At 40.2% G+C, this 17651-nt stretch overlaps 1 protein-coding gene across 9 annotated transcripts in view; it reads left to right on the top strand.

Moving 5' to 3' along the window:
• Nucleotides 1-17651, top strand: part of CEP126 (centrosomal protein 126) — a 107585-nt gene that overhangs the window by 81902 nt on the left and 8032 nt on the right. For 3 of the 9 annotated variants that reach the window (XM_041772695.1, XM_041772692.1, XM_041772700.1), the window contains 4 exons: nucleotides 1423-1535; nucleotides 5063-5138; nucleotides 6878-7087; nucleotides 14409-14473. In XM_041772695.1, coding sequence (XP_041628629.1) covers nucleotides 1423-1535; nucleotides 5063-5138; nucleotides 6878-7087; nucleotides 14409-14473 — 464 coding nt within the window. Of the gene's footprint in view, nucleotides 1-1422; nucleotides 1536-5062; nucleotides 5139-6877; nucleotides 7088-14408; nucleotides 14474-17651 lie in introns of those variants that run through there. The other 6 variants (XM_041772693.1, XM_041772694.1, XM_041772697.1 and 3 more) reach the window with 6 other exon arrangements.

The following is a 17651-nucleotide window of genomic DNA, read 5'->3' as shown; positions in this document are numbered from 1 at the left end:
CAACAGTTTCCACTAGTTCAGCCTTTTAAATTTTTGTTAAGTAGGCACCATGCTCAACATAAGGCTTTAACTCCCAACCCTGAGATTAAGAGCTCCATACTTTACCAACTGAGCCAATCAGGGGCCCCTAGTATAGCTTTTTTAGATTCCACACGTAAGTGATATCATACAGTGTTTGTCTTTGTGTGACTTATTTCGCTCAACATAATACCCTCAAGTCCCATCCATGTTGTCACAAATGGTGGAACCACCTTTCTTGTGGCAGAATAATATTCTATGGTTTATAGAAACCATGTCTTCTTTATTCATTCATCCCTTGATGGACACTTAGGTTTCTGTACCTCAGCTACTATTAATAGCAAACAGCAGAAAAGTACATACATACTTCATAAACTCTGTATTTGGCAGATGACTGAATAATCAATTTAACTTTCCTAAGGAGATAGCATTGCAAAAAAAAAAAAAAGGAAATAGCATTGCTGTTAAAACAAGTTAAATCATAAAATATTAGCAGTAGAAGAAACTTCTACATCTTCTTGTCTCGGGATCTGCAAACTGCCTACAGTACAGTAGGTGTACAGTACATTAATTGAACACTTCCATACAACCCTGGGGCTCATCACAGGTGTGCTCCTTCATCCCCATCACCCATCTAGCCATCTCCCCACCCCCACCCTCTGGTGACCATCAGTGTGTTCTCTGCAGTCAAGGGTCTATTTCTTGATTTGCCTTTCTCTCTAAGAATGTTTTTAATTAGTCATATAAAAAGGATAGAAAAACAATAAAAAAATAACCATACACCCATTATAATTCACCTTAAATGATAAAACATTGCACATACAATGGAAGCACTACAAAAGTGTCTTTTTAGACTTCCATTTTGTGAGAATTCATTCAGATGCTGTGAGATGGCCATAAATCTACTTACCAGGCACATATGACAGTGACATTACAGGAGGCCAGAGAGCACACATGAATGATACCATTGCCAGTCTCACATGTAGTTCCTCTAGGAAAACTCGGTTTACTGTATGCAATGTACAGTCACCTACTTTGCAAACCAACAAGGGTGCCAGCGTCAACCATATATGAACATAGTGAAGTTTAATATCTAATTGTTTGACAATAAATACAAATTGGAATTCTAGTATGTTCTTCCTGCAGAGCAGTGATCTGTTCTACCTTTCCTCCTAGTGTTCTAGAGCACATTTGGAGGTCACTGGTCTAAACTATAAACTCCTCAGAAGCAGAGATTTTGTTTAGTTCATTATTGTAACTATTTGGTGCATAGTACATATAACAGAAGCGCATGAAGAGTTTTCTGACTGTATGAATGAAATTTAGGGTTTTCTGTGATGTTTGAAGGTAACTCGTAAGTTTGTACATATAATGTATTAATTTTGACATTTTGTTGGCATTAAGATTCTACTGTGGTAAGAAGAAAACGAATTGCTGAAAATAAGCAGAGAAGCCTTTTAGAACAGAAAAGACAAAACTCTGGATCTGTAGGAAAGAAGTGCAATGAGCAAATGAATGTAAGTGTGATATTAGTAACAATGTGTATTCAGTAGTGAAAAATTGCTTGGAAAACAGAATGTTCTCAAACACTGTGCTTTTGCTTTAAAGTGTGGACCACAGCATGAATCCCTACGCTAGGAACTTACTGTACTTATTTGCTATATTCTATCTGCCTATATGATCAATTACTAATGAAGATTTTAAACCAACCTTAACAAATTACCATTCTTTCATGTATTATTTATAGTCAGCTCTGGAATACAAACATTTTATTCACAACAAAGTTTTTAAGTATACATTAAAAAAGAAAAAAAAAAAAAGACAAGCAAGTTAGAGCCCTGGATAGAGTGAGTGTATTGATCATTAAGACTAATCTAGTTCATGTTCAAATATCCTCTATGGATCTAAGCTCCCTGGAAGATATGGCAAGAGGAAGGTAGGATGATGTGGTGTATATTCTCGAGGTCATTGATGTTGGTAGGATGTTGTTTGAAGGGACGTGTGAGAAGAGAGGTTCCCCTGAGGCCCTTCTGTGGGGTACCTAGAGTTGGGGATGGATAGACTCCTCTTCACAGTCCACATGGCTGTTCAAGATAGTGATGGTTAGTAAAAGTCGAAAGCTTAAGAAAAGTAATTTTTAAATTAGTGGAGGTCATCCGTAAGAGCTAAATGACCTAACTATGACATTTTCTGGTGGTCTAACCTCATCCAAGTATTGAATTTAAAATATAAAACAGGGCACCCCTGGTGGTGCAGCGGTTTAGCGCTGCCTGCAGCCCGGGGTCTGATCCTAGAGACCCAGGATCAAGTCCCCGTCAGGCTCCCTGCATGGAGCCTGCTTCTCCCTCTGCCTGTGTCTCTGCCTCTCAGTCTCTCTCTCTCTCTGAATAAATAAATTTTTAAAAAATGCTTATTTAAATAATAATAATAATAAAATATAAAACATGTAGCTGGATGAGTAAATAGCATTTCACTTGGAATTTCTACTTTAAATAGCACTTTTGAGTTTTTGATAGCAGTGGAATGACTGCCTTATGGAGAATTTATATCCAACTTCTGAGTTGAGGATTCTATGATTTATATAGTAAGAACTATTCATTGTTTTATATAGATAGGATTTTTAATGTGGAGGAAACTCACCCATGAAGCATTTTTAACAGTAAGACAGAAGTCAGTGAGTTCTGTAGGATGTGAATAAGCTGCCCCCAGCATCTAATTAACCAGATATTAGCGCTTCCTCAGCAGTGCAAGTTCTGCCTTCCACCCCCATGTTCAGAGCAGCATCCACAATCCGTCAAGTGGACAAGCATTTCTTTTTATTCGTATATTTTATTTTTTAAGATTTATTTATTTATTTATGGTAGACATAGAGAGAGAGGCAGAGACACAGGCAGAGGGACAGGCAGGCTCCATGCCAGGAGCCCGATGCAGGACCCGGGACCCGATCCCGGGACTCCAGGATCCTGCCCCGGGCCAAAGGCAGGCGCCAAACCGCTGAACCACCCCGGGATCCCCTTATTCGTATATTTTAAATGCTAAAGCAATATACAGTTAGAACAACAAACGAAAAGGAACTGTTAAATTGGTAAACTCATGCCTACCGTCCTGGTTCCCACCATGCCCCCCTCCCTGCCCCCACCGTTCACGGCCCCCTGTGCCCTCTCCAGTGTAGCCCACCCCAGGCGCACCTGCTTCAGTGCCCTACACCCTCGTGCTGGCTTTGGAATGGCTGCGGTCACCACGGGAAGTTTAACTTTCTCTGCCCTCTTGATTTTAACCGAGGAGACTCCGCAGGGTCCAGTTCCTATTGGGAGCTTTCCAGCCCACGACAATCCCTGCCCGGCAGTCAGGGCAGGGGACCCCCAGTCTCTGGTGGAGGCCACAGTGACCGCAGCCGGGACAGTGCTAGCCTGGTCCCCCAACAACCTGGAGCAGCGCTGCCACACCCGAGCGCCGAGGGAGAGGGTTGCGTGCCCCGGGTTGGGGCGTCCTGGCCTCCAGGGCGTTGGGGCAGCACCAGCTCTTCTGCAAGCCTGGCCTCCTGGGGTCCCTGGCCTCGTGGGGGCCCCGCCTGCGGTGACAATGTAAACCCATCAGCTTATAGACCTTAGGGTCAGTGTTTGTCAGCCCTTGAACTAGCACTCTAACTTCCTTCTTCCAATATCCAAGGTAACACTGCAACCTGAACATTTTCCAAAATCCACATAAAACATTTTTTTAAAATATTCAGTTACCCTAGAAAGGACTTATTCCAGGAATTCTTTATTTCTGCTTTGTTTTTTTTAATAAATTAATTTTTATTGGTGTTCAATTTACCAACATACAGAATAACACCCAGTGCCCATCCTGTCAAGTGCCCCCCTCAGTGCCCGTCACCCATTCACCCCCATCCCCTGCCCTCCTCCCTTTCCACCACCCCTAGTTCATTTCCTAGAGTTAGGAGTCTTTATGTTCTGTCTCCCTTTCTGATATTTCCCACACATTTCTTCTCCCTTCCCTTATATTCCCTTTCACTATTATTTATATTCCCCAAATGAATGAGAACATACACTGTTTGTCCTTCTCCGATTGACTTACTTCACTCAGCATAATACCTTCCAGTTCCATCCACATTGAAGCAAATGGTGGGTATTTGTCGTTTCTAATGGCTGAGTAATATTCCATTGGATACATAAACCACATCTTCTTTATCCATTCATCTTTCGATGGACACCGAGGCTCCTTCCACAGTTTAGCTATTGTGGACATTGCTGCTAGAAACATCAGGGTGCAGGTGTCCCAGCGTTTCATTGCATCTGAATCTTTGGGGTAAATCCCCAGCAGTGCAATTGCTGGGTCGTAGGGTAGCTCTATTTTTAACTCTTTGAGGAACCTCCACACAGTTTTCCAGAGTGGCTGCACCAGTTCACATTCCCACCAACAGTGTAAGAGGGTTCCCTTTCTCCACATCCTCTCTAACATTTGTGGTTTCCTGCCTTGTTAATTTTCCCCATTCTCACTGCTGTGAGGTGGTATCTCATTGTGGTTTGGATTTGTATTTCCCTGATGGCAAGTGATGCAGAGCATTTTCTCATGTGCGTGTTGGCCATGTCCATGTCTTCCTCTGTGAGATTCCTGTTCATGTCTTTTGCCCATTTCATGATTGGATTGTTTGTTTCTTTGGTGTTGAGTTTAAGAAGTTCTTTATAGATCTTGGAAACTAGCCCTTTATCTGATAGGTCATTTGCAAATATCTTCTCCCATTCTGTAGGTTGTCTTTTAGTGTTTTTGACTGTATCCTTTGCTGTGCAAAAGCTTCTTATCTTGATGAAGTCCCAATAGTTCATTTTTGCTTTTGTTTCTTTTGCCTTCGTGGATGTATCTTGCAAGAAGTTACTGTGGCCAAGTTCAAAAAGGGTGTTGCCTGTGGATTTCTGCTTTGATACAGGTTTCATGAGCAGTGATAACTGAAACTATGTAGAGTGCATATTTATTTTTACTAAATGTATAATCATGAACTTTTAAATATGGAGATATATTCTGATGTACTATTATATTTTTGTAGAATTTTGGACAAAGTGTCCAGCCAAGTTCAAGTGAGCCAAAACAGACTATAAGGGGTACTTCTCATGGTAAAGAAGGTATGTGTCAGTTTAAGGTTTTTCTCTGAGCTTTGTTCCCAGCGATTTCACTGCTCTGTGGGCTTTCCCAAGTCTGTTCACACTAGGTGACCGGTAGACTGTGTGGGATTAGAGCTCCCCTTACCCTGCACATTTACACGGTTGCCAGGTTTTTTATTCTAAATAATGATGTATTGAACATCTTTCTACATGAAGCTTTCCCCTGACTTTTCAATCATGTCCATAAGATGGAGATTCCAAGAATTAAAATCACAGTATTTGATATGTCATTGGCACCTAAATAAGGATTTGTTGAATGAAATTCTATGTATTAGGTGATTACTGGATCAGAGGAAATAGGCATTGTTATAGCTCCTTTTACAGATTCTAAAGTATTTACTGAGAAATACCATTTAAAACTTTTCTGGGTGTATGCCAACTTGAGGTAGAATTATTTCTATGATTTGCTTACATGGCAGGCAAAGAAATTCTGTTATATTAGTTTTGAATTATATATCTTTTATAAAAATATGCTTAGTTGTTTATGTATCTTTACTTTTGGTGAATTGGTCCTTCATATTTTTTCCTTTAGATATTGGAGTTTTGGTATTTTCTTACTGATTTCTGCAAATTCTTTAAATATCAAGGGTTCTATTCTTCATATTAATTGCAAATATTTTTATTTCTTTATTATTTATGTTTTACTCCACTTATATGTTTACATTTAGAAGCCTTCCCTTTTTCTCATTCAACAAACAATCAAGGGATGCCTGGGTGGCTCAGTGGTTGAGCATCTGCCTTCGGCTCAGGGTGTGATCCCCAGTCACAGGATCAAGTCCTTCATCAGGCTCCCCACAGGAACCTACTTCTCTCTCTGCCTATGTCTCTGCCTCTCTCTCTATCTCTCATGAATAAATAAATAAAATCTTAAAACAACAACAACAAATGAGAGCTAATTTCCCACCTACAACTAGATATTGGATATACAGTAATGCACAAAACATACACAAGTCTTGCCTTTCAAAAACTTAAAGTCTGTTAGGGAAGACTGCCCTTAAATAATTAACTTCTCTTATAGTCTTAGTGATTCTCCATTACTTTTAAGACTAAAGAACCTTCCCAACACAGAAATTCAGAAGCGTTTCTTCCTTTCTCCTCTAGATTGCTTTAATGGTTTCATTCATTAAATTAAATTTTTAAAATTTCCTCTGAATTTGTTCAAATGGATGATTTAAAAGAACACTGCAAATTGATTCTTTTATAAGCAACATACTAATTTATTGAGTCATCTGTCCCTGCCCTCCAGACTTTGATGCTTCTTTGACATATGTTAAATTCCTGTACCTAACTGGGTCTATTCCTATGCTTTCAGTTCTTTTCAGCTCATTGTCTAGTTTTCTAACATTTCCTTAAATTCCTTTTCTTTTACTCTTTTATTTATAATTTATCTTGATTGTTATTATAAAGGCAATCTACCTTCTCTTTGAACTACCAATGAATAACAAAATTACTACACAAACATAATCTAAACTTGATGTGTTTTTCCTTTAGCTCAGGATTTTCATTGCCTTACTGCCATCATTTTGAATTTCTGTTTTTTAAACAGAGATGGGAAACTATTAGATATAGATAATGCTGATAAATAAAGTGCAAAGTAATAGAACATTTACTGGGTTTCTATTTGAGAAACATGTCAGTTAAGTAGGTATAAGATCCCAAAGACAAGGGATCAAAGAATAATTAATGTAGAATTTCTGTAGTTTCAGATAGTACTTCTCAGTTTTTGATGGCTGAAAACCTAGTGAGAGCTTCAGTGCCTGAGGATGAAATTCTTACTGTCATGAATAGCAAGCAGCTACAGAAACCAAATCTAGCTTTAAATAAGACCCAATCATTCAACATCTGTGCACTCTCAGCTGAAGAACAGAAGATCCTACAGTCCCTCAGTCGTCTCAATGAGAGGTTATACTGTAAGTATGGAAGAACACCTTTTACAAGAAATGTTATATTTTGTACTTAGACAATTTTAATTTAAAATTTAATTTAATTTAGAGATGCCTGGGTGGCTCAGTGGTTGAGCATCTCCCTTCGGCTTGGGACATGATCCAGGGGTCCTAGGATCAAGTCCCATATCAGGCTCCCCACAGGAAGCCTGCTTCTCCCTCTGCCTGTGTCTCTGCCTCTCTCTCTGTGTCTCTCATGAGTAAATAAATAAAATCTTTTTTAATGTGTTTTTAAAAAATGTTTAAACATTTTTAAAAATATTTTAATTTACAAACTGGAAATAATGTATCCAGATTATTAGCTATTTAAATCAAGTATGTGACAATTAAAAATATACTTGAGTAGGGGTGCCTGAGTGGCTCAGTTGGTTACATAACACTCTTGATTTCAGCTCAGGTTGTGATCTCAGGGTCGTGAGACTGAGCCCCTCATCAGGCTCCTCACTCAGTGGGGAGTCTGCTTGAGGATTCTCTCTTGCCCTCTCCCCTTCCCCCCACTCACACACACATTCTCTCTCCCTCTTTCTAAAATAAATAAATAAATAAATAAATAAATAAATAAATAAATAAATTTTTATGTCCATATTATATATATTTGCATATACCTTACTATTTCACATATACCATATTTATGTCATTTATGATGATGTCAGTTTCTTTGACAGGCTTATCTATCTTTTAGGGTTGTATAAATACACTTCCATCTCAGCAATGCGACAGGCTAGGTAGCTTTACTGACCATCCATCGAAAACAACCATAAATTCTGAATTAAGTACTTTTAAAAATCTTAAATATAACAGGGACACCTGGGTGGCTCAGCAGTAGGGAGTTTGCTTTCGGCTCAGGGCATGATCCTAGGATCTGGGATAGGGTCCTGCCTCAGGCTCCCTGCAGGAAGCCGGCTTCTCCCTCTGCCTGTGTCTCTGCCTCTCTCTGTCTCTCATGAATAAATAAATACAATCTTTAAAAAAGGAAAAACTTAAATATAACAATTAGCTGGTAAGAATATAAGGAATTCTTTTGGGTGGGGGGCGAGTGGAGAGGGAGAATCTTAAGCCGACTCCACACTCAGCACAGAGCCCAATGTGGGGCTTGATCTCACAACCCTGAGATGACTTGAGCAGAAATCAAGAGTCAGACACTTAACTGACTGAGCCACCCAGGTGCCCTGAATATAAGGAATTCTAAGACCAGGAACTGAATACAGATAGAAACCCAGAAAGTTAAGGAAAATGCTGTAGCTAGCTGTTGTCTTGTGGATATTTATTTAACCCACACAGTGAAACTGAGCTTTGCTTTTCATGGCTTCACAGATAAAGAAACAGGATACAAAGCCCTGATGGGTAGTCTCCAGAAGATCCTCACCCCATAATGTTGCGCCTCCCAAGGAGCTACACCATACAGTTATATACCCAGGGACCAAGAGGGCTGGGAAAAGCTTCCATATCTGAGTTTCGGGATTGAGCAGATGACAGAGAAAGATGTGCAAGCTTTTCCACTGCCCTCTGTCTCGTGTGTATCTGTGTAGGATGTGGCACATTTTCTTTTCTTTTTTTTTTTTAAAGATTTTATTTATTTATTAATAAGAGACCCAGAGAGAGAGAAAGGCGCAGAGACACACACAGGCAGAGGGAGAAGGAGGCTCCATGCAAGGAGCCCGACGTGGGACCCGATCCCAGGACTCCAGGATCACGCCCTGGGCCGAAGGCAGGCGCTAAACCACTGAGCCACCCAGGGATCCCCTGTGGCACATTTTCTATGAGATTTTGTTAATAGCAAATCCTTACCAAAGGCAATTCTAAAGAATGCATTTCAGCAGACCAGAAGTAATCTCAGTCTGAGAGGGTAAATTTGAGCAAATGTTATGTAAAACAAACGTAATACAATCATGTGTGTTTCGGAAAGAAAAACATTAGCCTATTAAAATACCTATTAAAAATAGTGTATTCGTTGAGAGAACAAAAACGATACTAGGTTAGTAGGATTCTTCTTAAGGAATTTGGTACAGTTTAACCTTTTTCTATTTGAGTATAACTAACATACAGTGTTATATTAGTTTCAGGTGTTCAATATACTGGTTCCACCTTGTGCACATTACTCAGTGCTCATCATCATAAATGCCCTCCTCCATCCCCATTGCCTGCTTCCCCATTGCACTGCCCACCTGCCCTCAGGCCACCAGCAGCTTGTTTTCCATAGTTCAGTCTGTTTCTTGGTTTGTCTCTTTTTTTCTTTGCTTATTTGTTTTGTCTCTTAAATTTCACATATGAGTGAAATTTACAGTATTTGTCTTTCTCTGACTTATTTCACATAGCATGATACTCCCTTGGTCAGATTAACTTTAGATAGTGGTAGAGGAAGTATGCTTCTGATAGTTACAAGGGTCACATGTAAAGGACTAGGAATAGAGTATACAATTTTCAAACTGGTTAAGGAGAAAAGTGGCATGCAAAAAAAAAAAGTCAAATTGATCCAATATAAGAACAGAAGAGAGTGAAAAATAAACATAGAAGACATAGGATAAACAGAAATACTGTGCTATAAAATGGTATATACAAATGTTCTGACAATGAATGTATGTGGATTATATGCTACATTTAAAAGATCTTTTAGGGGTGCCTGGGTGGCTCAGTCGGTGAAGCATCTGCCTTCAGCTCAGGTCATGATCTCAAGGTTCTGGGATAGAGTCCCACGTGGGGCTCAGCTGGGAGTCTACTTCTCTCACTCTGCTGTTCCTGTTGTGCTCTCTCTCTCAAATAATTAAAATTAAAATCTTTAAATAAATATCTTTTTAAAATTTATATTTTATAACATTATATTTTGTTTATAAACACTATATTTAAAACATAAGGATATAGAATAGCTGAAAATAAAAAAAGATGGAAAATACCAAGCAAATTCTAACCAAAGGAAAATTAGTTTCAATGTATTATTATCAAACAAAATTGACGATAAAGCAGAAAGCATGCATTAATAGACATAAAGAGGATCATGATGATCAAAGCTTTTAATTCAGGAGAAATATATAAAACATTTTCATTTTATATGCATTTAAAAACATGCCTCAAAATATCTAAAATATGTTTTAGCCATGGTGGGAGATTTCTTTTTTTACATTGCTAGGAATTGATAGAAAAAACAGACTAGATAGTTTGAACACCAATAAAAAATAAATTTATTTTAAAAAAAGAAAAAACAGACTAGATAGAAAAAAAGAAATGAAATAGATATGTAAGAATCAAACATGATTAACAAACTTGATTAAAGGGACACATTCTTTACAAATATACATAGAATATGTATTAAAATGAGCCATATACTATACCATAAAACAAGCCTGAAACATTTCAAAGGATTGGAGTTTTGCACAGACTCTGATCACAATGCAATTTAGCTAAAAATGAATAACAAAAAGATAACCATTAACAAGTACATTTCTAGGCACCCAGGTGGCTCAGTCAGTTAAGCATCTGACTCTTGATTTTTGGCTCAGGTCATGATCTCAGTCTCATGACCTTGAGATCATGACCTGAGCCCTGCATTCGGCTCCCCACTCAGCACAAAATCTGCTTGTCCCTCTCCCTCTGCTCTTCCCCCTGCTCAAGCTCTCTCTTTCTCTCCCTCTCTCTCTCTCATAAATGAAATCTTTAAAAAAGAGAGAGAAGCACATTTTTAAATAAACTGTGGTTCAAAATAAAATTATTTTCATACCATAATGAAAATTACAAAATATTTTGAAACAGGACAGGAGCATTAGCTCACCTGGGACAGAGTATGGGGGAAAGAAATGCCAGATTCCATAAAAGCTGATGTTAGGAATTCTGCTTAAATGTTTAACAAAGTGCTAAAGGGTAAGTGTGAATTACTATGAGAATGTAAAACCCCTGGGAGCCACAGAAGAGAAGAGTTCACACCCACTTACAGATTCTTCTCCATGAACCTACATGTTCTTCATGAGAGAAGTAGAGAGCAGGGGCACATGGGTGGCTCAGTGGTTGAGCATCTACCTTTGGTCAGGGCATGATCCCAGGGTCCTGAGATTGAGTGCCACATCAGGTTCCCTGCAGGGAGCCTGCTTCTCCCTCTGTCTGTGTCTGTGTCTGTGTCTGTGTCTCTCTGTGTCTCTCATGAATAAATAAATAAAACATTTAAACAATAGATGGGATCCCTGGGTGGCTCAGTGGTTTAGTGCCTGCCTTTGGCCCAAGGCATGATCCTGGAGCCCCGGGATAGAGTCCTGCATCAGGCTCCCTCCATGGAGCCTGCTTCTTCCTCTGCCTGTGTCTCTGCCTCTCTCTCTCTCTCTCTCTCTCTCTCTCTCTGTCTGTCTCCTATGAATAAATAAATAAAATCTTTTTTAAAAAAGAGAGAGAGAGAGAGAGAGAGCAGAGCAGGAGATGGTGGAGGGCAGGGACAGGCAGTGTGTGAAATGGGGCCTCAGGGCAGCAGGTGCAGAGGAGGGAGCCATGCTGTGGGGAAGGCGTGAGGCCCCCAGCACAGTACCTTCTCTCCTACAGAACAATGCAGCAAGCTTTGTGGGTTGCCTCCAGGCTCAAGTGAAGACTGATGGGGGTATGGGGAAGGTGAAAGAAAAAAGCTTCTACTAGGGTTTAGCAGGGGACAGGATGGGCCCAGATCCCCATAAGCCTCCCAATATTTATTGGAGGACAGGCACAAAAGTCACTTGCATAAAACATGTTGGAGACAGAAGGCAGAATTGACAACTATGAAAACAGACAACTTCACTGCTCCTTGCCGTGAGGCCAACAAAACCAAGTGAGCAACAGGAATCTGCTGCTGGGGAGGGCAGGCGCCTACAGAGAGCGCGCTGCTAGTCTGCAGACATCTGGGAAGGCCCAAGGCTGACATGGAGCGGGAAGACCGACAAGAAAAACTTCTGTGAGCCCTGCAGGAGCACAAAATACCAGCAGAGGAACGGGGAACCAGTGAGGGACTGAAGGGAACCGTAGCAGCCACAAAGCCCCAACCCAGGGCTGCCCAGCCACACCATCAATGGAGGAGGGCCTCTTGATCTCAGGTTGTTGGTTCAGCCACCATACTGGGCACGGAGCCTACTTTGATCCTGTTGATAAGCCACATTCACTCCAGCTGCCTAGCAGAGGAGGAACAGCCATGTCAAGGCATGAGTACAATTTGCCTTAGTAACCACTTCTAAACATAAAGTTTAGCAGTCAGTCAAATATGAAGAGACACCAAAAAAAAAAAAAAGCAAGGAAAATATTGTCAAGGGACAAAGCAATCCGCAGACGGAGACACAGAGATGACTCAGACATTGGAAGTCTCAGGTGGGTAATTTTAAATGACTGTGACTAACATGCTAAAGAAAGAAAAGAGATGTGCATGAACACATGGGGAATCTCAAAAAGATATGGAAACAGAGTCAGATGGACACATGAGAGAGAAAAATGAAAAATATCACCTCACCAATAGACTCAACACAGCTGAGGAAAGAATGAATTTGAAGATAGGTGATAGAGAATTTCCAGCTGAAATCCCAGGATGGAAATGAAAAAGATGGTCAGGGAGGGGACAGAGCAGAGGACTGAGACCATTGGGATAGTCTGCAGTCCATCAAATCCCCATGTGCAAAGCTGCAGCCACTTTGCTGGGAGGAGAAGGTGTCCATGTCACAGGGAGCCAGAGTCAACACAGCACCCCTCATGTGGGCCGAATGCCTGCTTGGGGTCCCAGGTAGCACACTGACAGATGGCTAGGAGAACTTCTGGGGTCATTTTCAGACAAATTGTCTGTCACTCCATATTGGAAAAATTGGATACCCAGCAGAGGTTAAATTGAACTGCTATCAAATATACATAAAACTTAGTACCAAATTACTGTGATTAAAGATTAAATATGAAGTAAAATATATAAAGCTTCTAGGAGATAATATTTAAAATTTTTTCTAACCTCAGGTTAAGGAAGTATTTCTTAGAGTGCAAGGAACATAATCCATAGAGGAGAAAATAAATTATGTTAAAATTATAAACTTTTCTTCATATCAGAATATCATTGGAGCATCTGGGTGGCTCAGCCCCTGAAGCAATAGATTCTTGGTTTGGGCATGAGATGGAGCCCCACCTGGCTCTCTGATGGGCAGGAGTCTGCTCCAGCTTCTCTCTCTCTGCCTCTGCCCTCTCCCCCACACACACGCCTGTTCTTCTCTCTCTCTTCTTGCTCACTCTCTAATAAATCTTTTTTTAAAAATCATTAAAAGAATGAATAGACAGGCCACAAAGTGAGAGAATATATTTAGAATACATAGAAGAAGGACTCTTATTCAAAATATGTAAAGAACTATAAATCAATAAGAAAATGAGACTAGAGAACCAAGAGAGGAAGACAGGAGCTTCTCTATGAGAGAAATGTGTGCGATGACCACCAGGCAGGTGTCCCGCACCCTGGTCCAGTGAGGCCCAGTGACATGCTCCAGGGTGTGAGCAGATGCAGTCTCAGGAGGACACAAGCATACCCTCCATACCCTTTGGGCCAGCGATCTGCCCCTAGCCCACCCAGGTGCATCAAGAGGATGCAGAGGGTAGCACCACCCAGGCACACACACGTCATCATAGAGGAACCGCATGCGGCAAATCCCAGGAAGGTAAAAGGGCAAGTCCGTTCCTCTGGGGCCAGGATACACCTGCTGCGGGGTTAGGGGGTGTCCCCATGGTGGGGGTGGGGCTGCAAGGCCCAGGGTGGCATGTCTGCGCACTGCAGGCTGGAGAGGAAGAGCAGGTCAAGACTGAAAACCTCAGTCACCTGTTGTAGACACTCCACGTACTTAACACTTCCCTGAAAGCATTCTGCTTGAAGCTGTGTTCTCTTTTCTTCGGGGACCCCTGCAATGGACGAGTCTAGGCCCTGAAAGGCAACAGAGGTGACCGATCACTCAACTCCTGTGCCTTCCCAACTAAACAGACATCTCCTTCCTGACATGCTCCAAGAATGAAATCTCCTTTTGGTTTAAAAAAAGAAGAAAGAAAAATGGAAAAGAAAACCCAGTATTTAAATAAAGATTCTAGTAGAATGGTCAAAGTATTAGGAATTCCTTTTTATCAACTTTAGTTTTATGTCATTGTTTTTAAGCAAACTACTTCTATTTCCTACATAATATAACTGTAAACACGGTTTCTGGCACAATAGGAAAAAACTCTTAACTCTGTTTTGAGTATTTTAACATACCAGAATTTAGTATCTGATTCTTTAGTTGTTCTTCTCTGTCAATATAGATCACTAAGTTATTTTTGTATCATGGCATAATTCTTTCAGATATACAAGAAGCCATTTGCAAAAATCCATCCATCAAAAATACCTTACAAATAATACCACTTCTGGTAAGTATTTTAAGAAGCTTTTTTTTTCTCATTTTAGGAAATATCATGATTTCATGTGTAAGAATACTGTATTGAAATTAATTTTTCTTGAGGTTGGCTTTTAGGGAGGTTTCCTCCCCAATTAACTTTCAACTATATTTTTTTAACTTTCAACTGTAATATGTTTTGTTAGAATCAGCTAATATCCTCTCATTGAAAAGAGATCAAAATATAAAGTTTTTTTATATACAGAATATTTCATTATTCATTGGAATGGAATCAGGTATCAGTGTACTCCTCTAGGATAACTGTGCATGTGTAGCCTAATTAGGAAATTGTTAAGAATTTTACATCCCCCCCCCCTTTCATGTCTTCAAAGTTCAAAACTAGACATTGTTATTTGGATTTTTTTCTTTTATCTTTACCGTGACAATTGAATTCTGGTAAAGATCCACATACCAATGGCAGTGTATTACATTAAGGATTTCCCTCTAGCAGGCAAAAGGAACACATGGGGAGTATGTACCAGTCACCAGAATGTGGCTCACAGCCATGTGGGCAGCGCAGCCTTAGGAACTCAGGACATCCTAAGTGGCTGGAGGTGCTCAGACAGGTGTGTTGGAAAGGGCGGCTCAAACAAAGACGCTGCCTCTCCTCTCACTGCCCTCCACTGAGCTGTTCAACAAGGAGATGTTTTATTAGAAAAGTAATTGGATGTTTGCTCAGTTGTTTGTCATCATACACCCTCAGGTCTGAAATCTTGACAAGAAAAAGATCACATGACTATACTTAATTTCTTTTACATAAACAAAGGCATACATTTCTTACCCTTGTTTTAAGTTTTGGCTGTCCTGGGTACGTAGTAAGGAAGAAGAAGAAAGAGGCTTCCCCTGCCCTCCTGAAGATTTTTACTTCCCTCCAGGCTAATGGTTCTCAGAAATGGCCTTTTTACATGGCATTTATGATGCTGCGACTGTTAGACACAACTCTCATGGCAACTGTCACGTTGACTCCTGCTGTTCACATACTACTAGTTTGGCTTTTTTCTCAGTTTTTCATCCCCACCAATTCATCAATTTCAGTAATTTCTGCAGTGATAATTTGTGTCTGAATTTGTGAGAGTTTTCTGTTCTTTATAACATAAACAGTTCCCATCTTACTCTAGTGAGATCATAGCCATGGTAACAGAGGTCACTCCTTGGTACACTTCAGCTCAACCTGAAAACTCACCCCAGACAACAGGCTGAGCATGAGCTGTAAACACTGCCCAATAAGGAGAGAGAATCGCTCTGTGCTCATTGGAACTCCGTGTGGTTGGAGGGCTCAAGTATCTGCCTCATAGCTGAACAGTTGCAAATGTGAAGGACCACCAAGAGGCTTGGAATCCTCTCTTAGATCTTTCCCGCTCATTATGGCAGTTGGTAACCATGAGTTAGTCCCTTTATCTCCATACATGTTATCCTTCCTTACTTTGTCATCACTGACCTAGGTCAGAAACCATTTATTTTCAGGGGAATAGTATAAAATCATAGAATTTTTAACTGCCTAATTAAACAGCTGATGTTAAAGTACCCCATCTCCCTCCCCAATCCAAATTGCTTCATTTGCCATATTCTGCATGGGGATTTGAGCATTTTAGCCTTGCTTGCCCTTTTTCTACTATGTTTATCTTTTTTACACTTCAGTTGGTTTCACTGATTGTTGACATTTTGTCATGCTTGCTTTATCCAATAGATGGAAGGATGGATGGAAGAATAGAATAAATAGAAGAGGAAAAGAGGGGATAGAGATTCATACATATATACACACACACAAAGGTACATTTTAATTAACTGTTTAAAACTCAATTTTAGACAAGATGATACCTTCCCACTAAATACTGAAGCACACATGTTCTAAGAACAGACATTCTCCTGCATAACCACAACACCGTTATCACACCCAAGAAATTTAACATTGATATAATATTGCCTGATACACACTCCATTTCAGAATTCTCCAGTTCAAAAACAAAATGTCGTTTGTGGCTATTTTATTTCTCTGATGTAGGATGTAGGATGCAGCCCAGGATTATGCATTGTATATCGTCCTCTTGTCTCTTAACCTAGAAGAGTCTCTTCTTTCCCAGTCTTTCATGCACAATGACACTTTTGAAGAGTCCAGGCCAGTTGTTGACGGTCTCATGATTTGAAGTTTTCTGATTGTTTTCTCACAGGTTAATATTTATGACAGATGCAAAGTTTGTGTTCTTATAGTATGTTTGTTTTCATTTTATCACCTACTTGATTCTACCTGAATCTTGCTTTCAGGTTTTCTATTGAGATGCTTATAATTTGAATTCAGAAGACTGTTGTCCAAGTTTTTAGAGTTGTGTTTAAAGCAAGATTAAATACGTGCTTTGTACCTCCCCCAGGAATAAAGTGAATGGGCTTTAGATACATTTTGGTTTGTGTCTTCATCATAAGTGTAGTCTTTAGTTCCCATCACCTGGTCTTTTGAAAGCTTTTAAAATTTGTTCCTGTATCTCCATCAAAATTTCAAACAAGTAAAATTATTTAATGTGTAAGCTCTAGAAAGGCAATATGTAATCATATTCCTATACTTTCTGTATATGACACAAGAGGCCACCAAAGCTTACCTCGTTTTTCCCAGGACAACTGTGGTATAGTCTAGTTCTCATCAATGGAGATCTTTCTAAAGAAGATCTCCATCTCTCCATATAAGGGCAGAAATATCTTTTTTTTTATAAATTTATTTTTTGTTGGTGTTCAATTTGCCAACATATAGAATAACACCCAGTGCTCATCCCGTCAAGTGTAATGGCAGAAATATCTATTCAAGGAGGAGGGGCAAGATGGTGGAAGAGTAGGGTCCCCAAATCACCTGTCCCCACCAAATTACCTAGATAACCTTCAAATCATCCTGAAAATCTACGAATTCGGCCTGAAATTTAAAGAGAGAACAGCTGGAAGGCTACAGTGAGAAGAGTTCGCGCTTCTATCAAGGTAGGAAGACAGGGGAAAAGAAATAAAGAAACAAAAGGCCTCCAAGGGGGAGGGGCCCCGCGAGGAGCCAGACGAGCCCCGTTCCGGAGGAGCAGGAGCTGCACCAACCTTCCCGGGCGGAAAGGCGCCCGCAGGGAGTTAGACCGGACCCAGGAGGGCAGGGATGCCCTCAGGCTCCCTGGGACAGTAACAGG

The sequence above is a fragment of the Vulpes lagopus genome, chromosome 10 (genome assembly GCF_018345385.1).
Source record: "Vulpes lagopus strain Blue_001 chromosome 10, ASM1834538v1, whole genome shotgun sequence".
Lineage (NCBI taxonomy): Eukaryota > Metazoa > Chordata > Mammalia > Carnivora > Canidae > Vulpes > Vulpes lagopus.
This window is presented reverse-complemented; position numbering and strand designations above follow the sequence as displayed.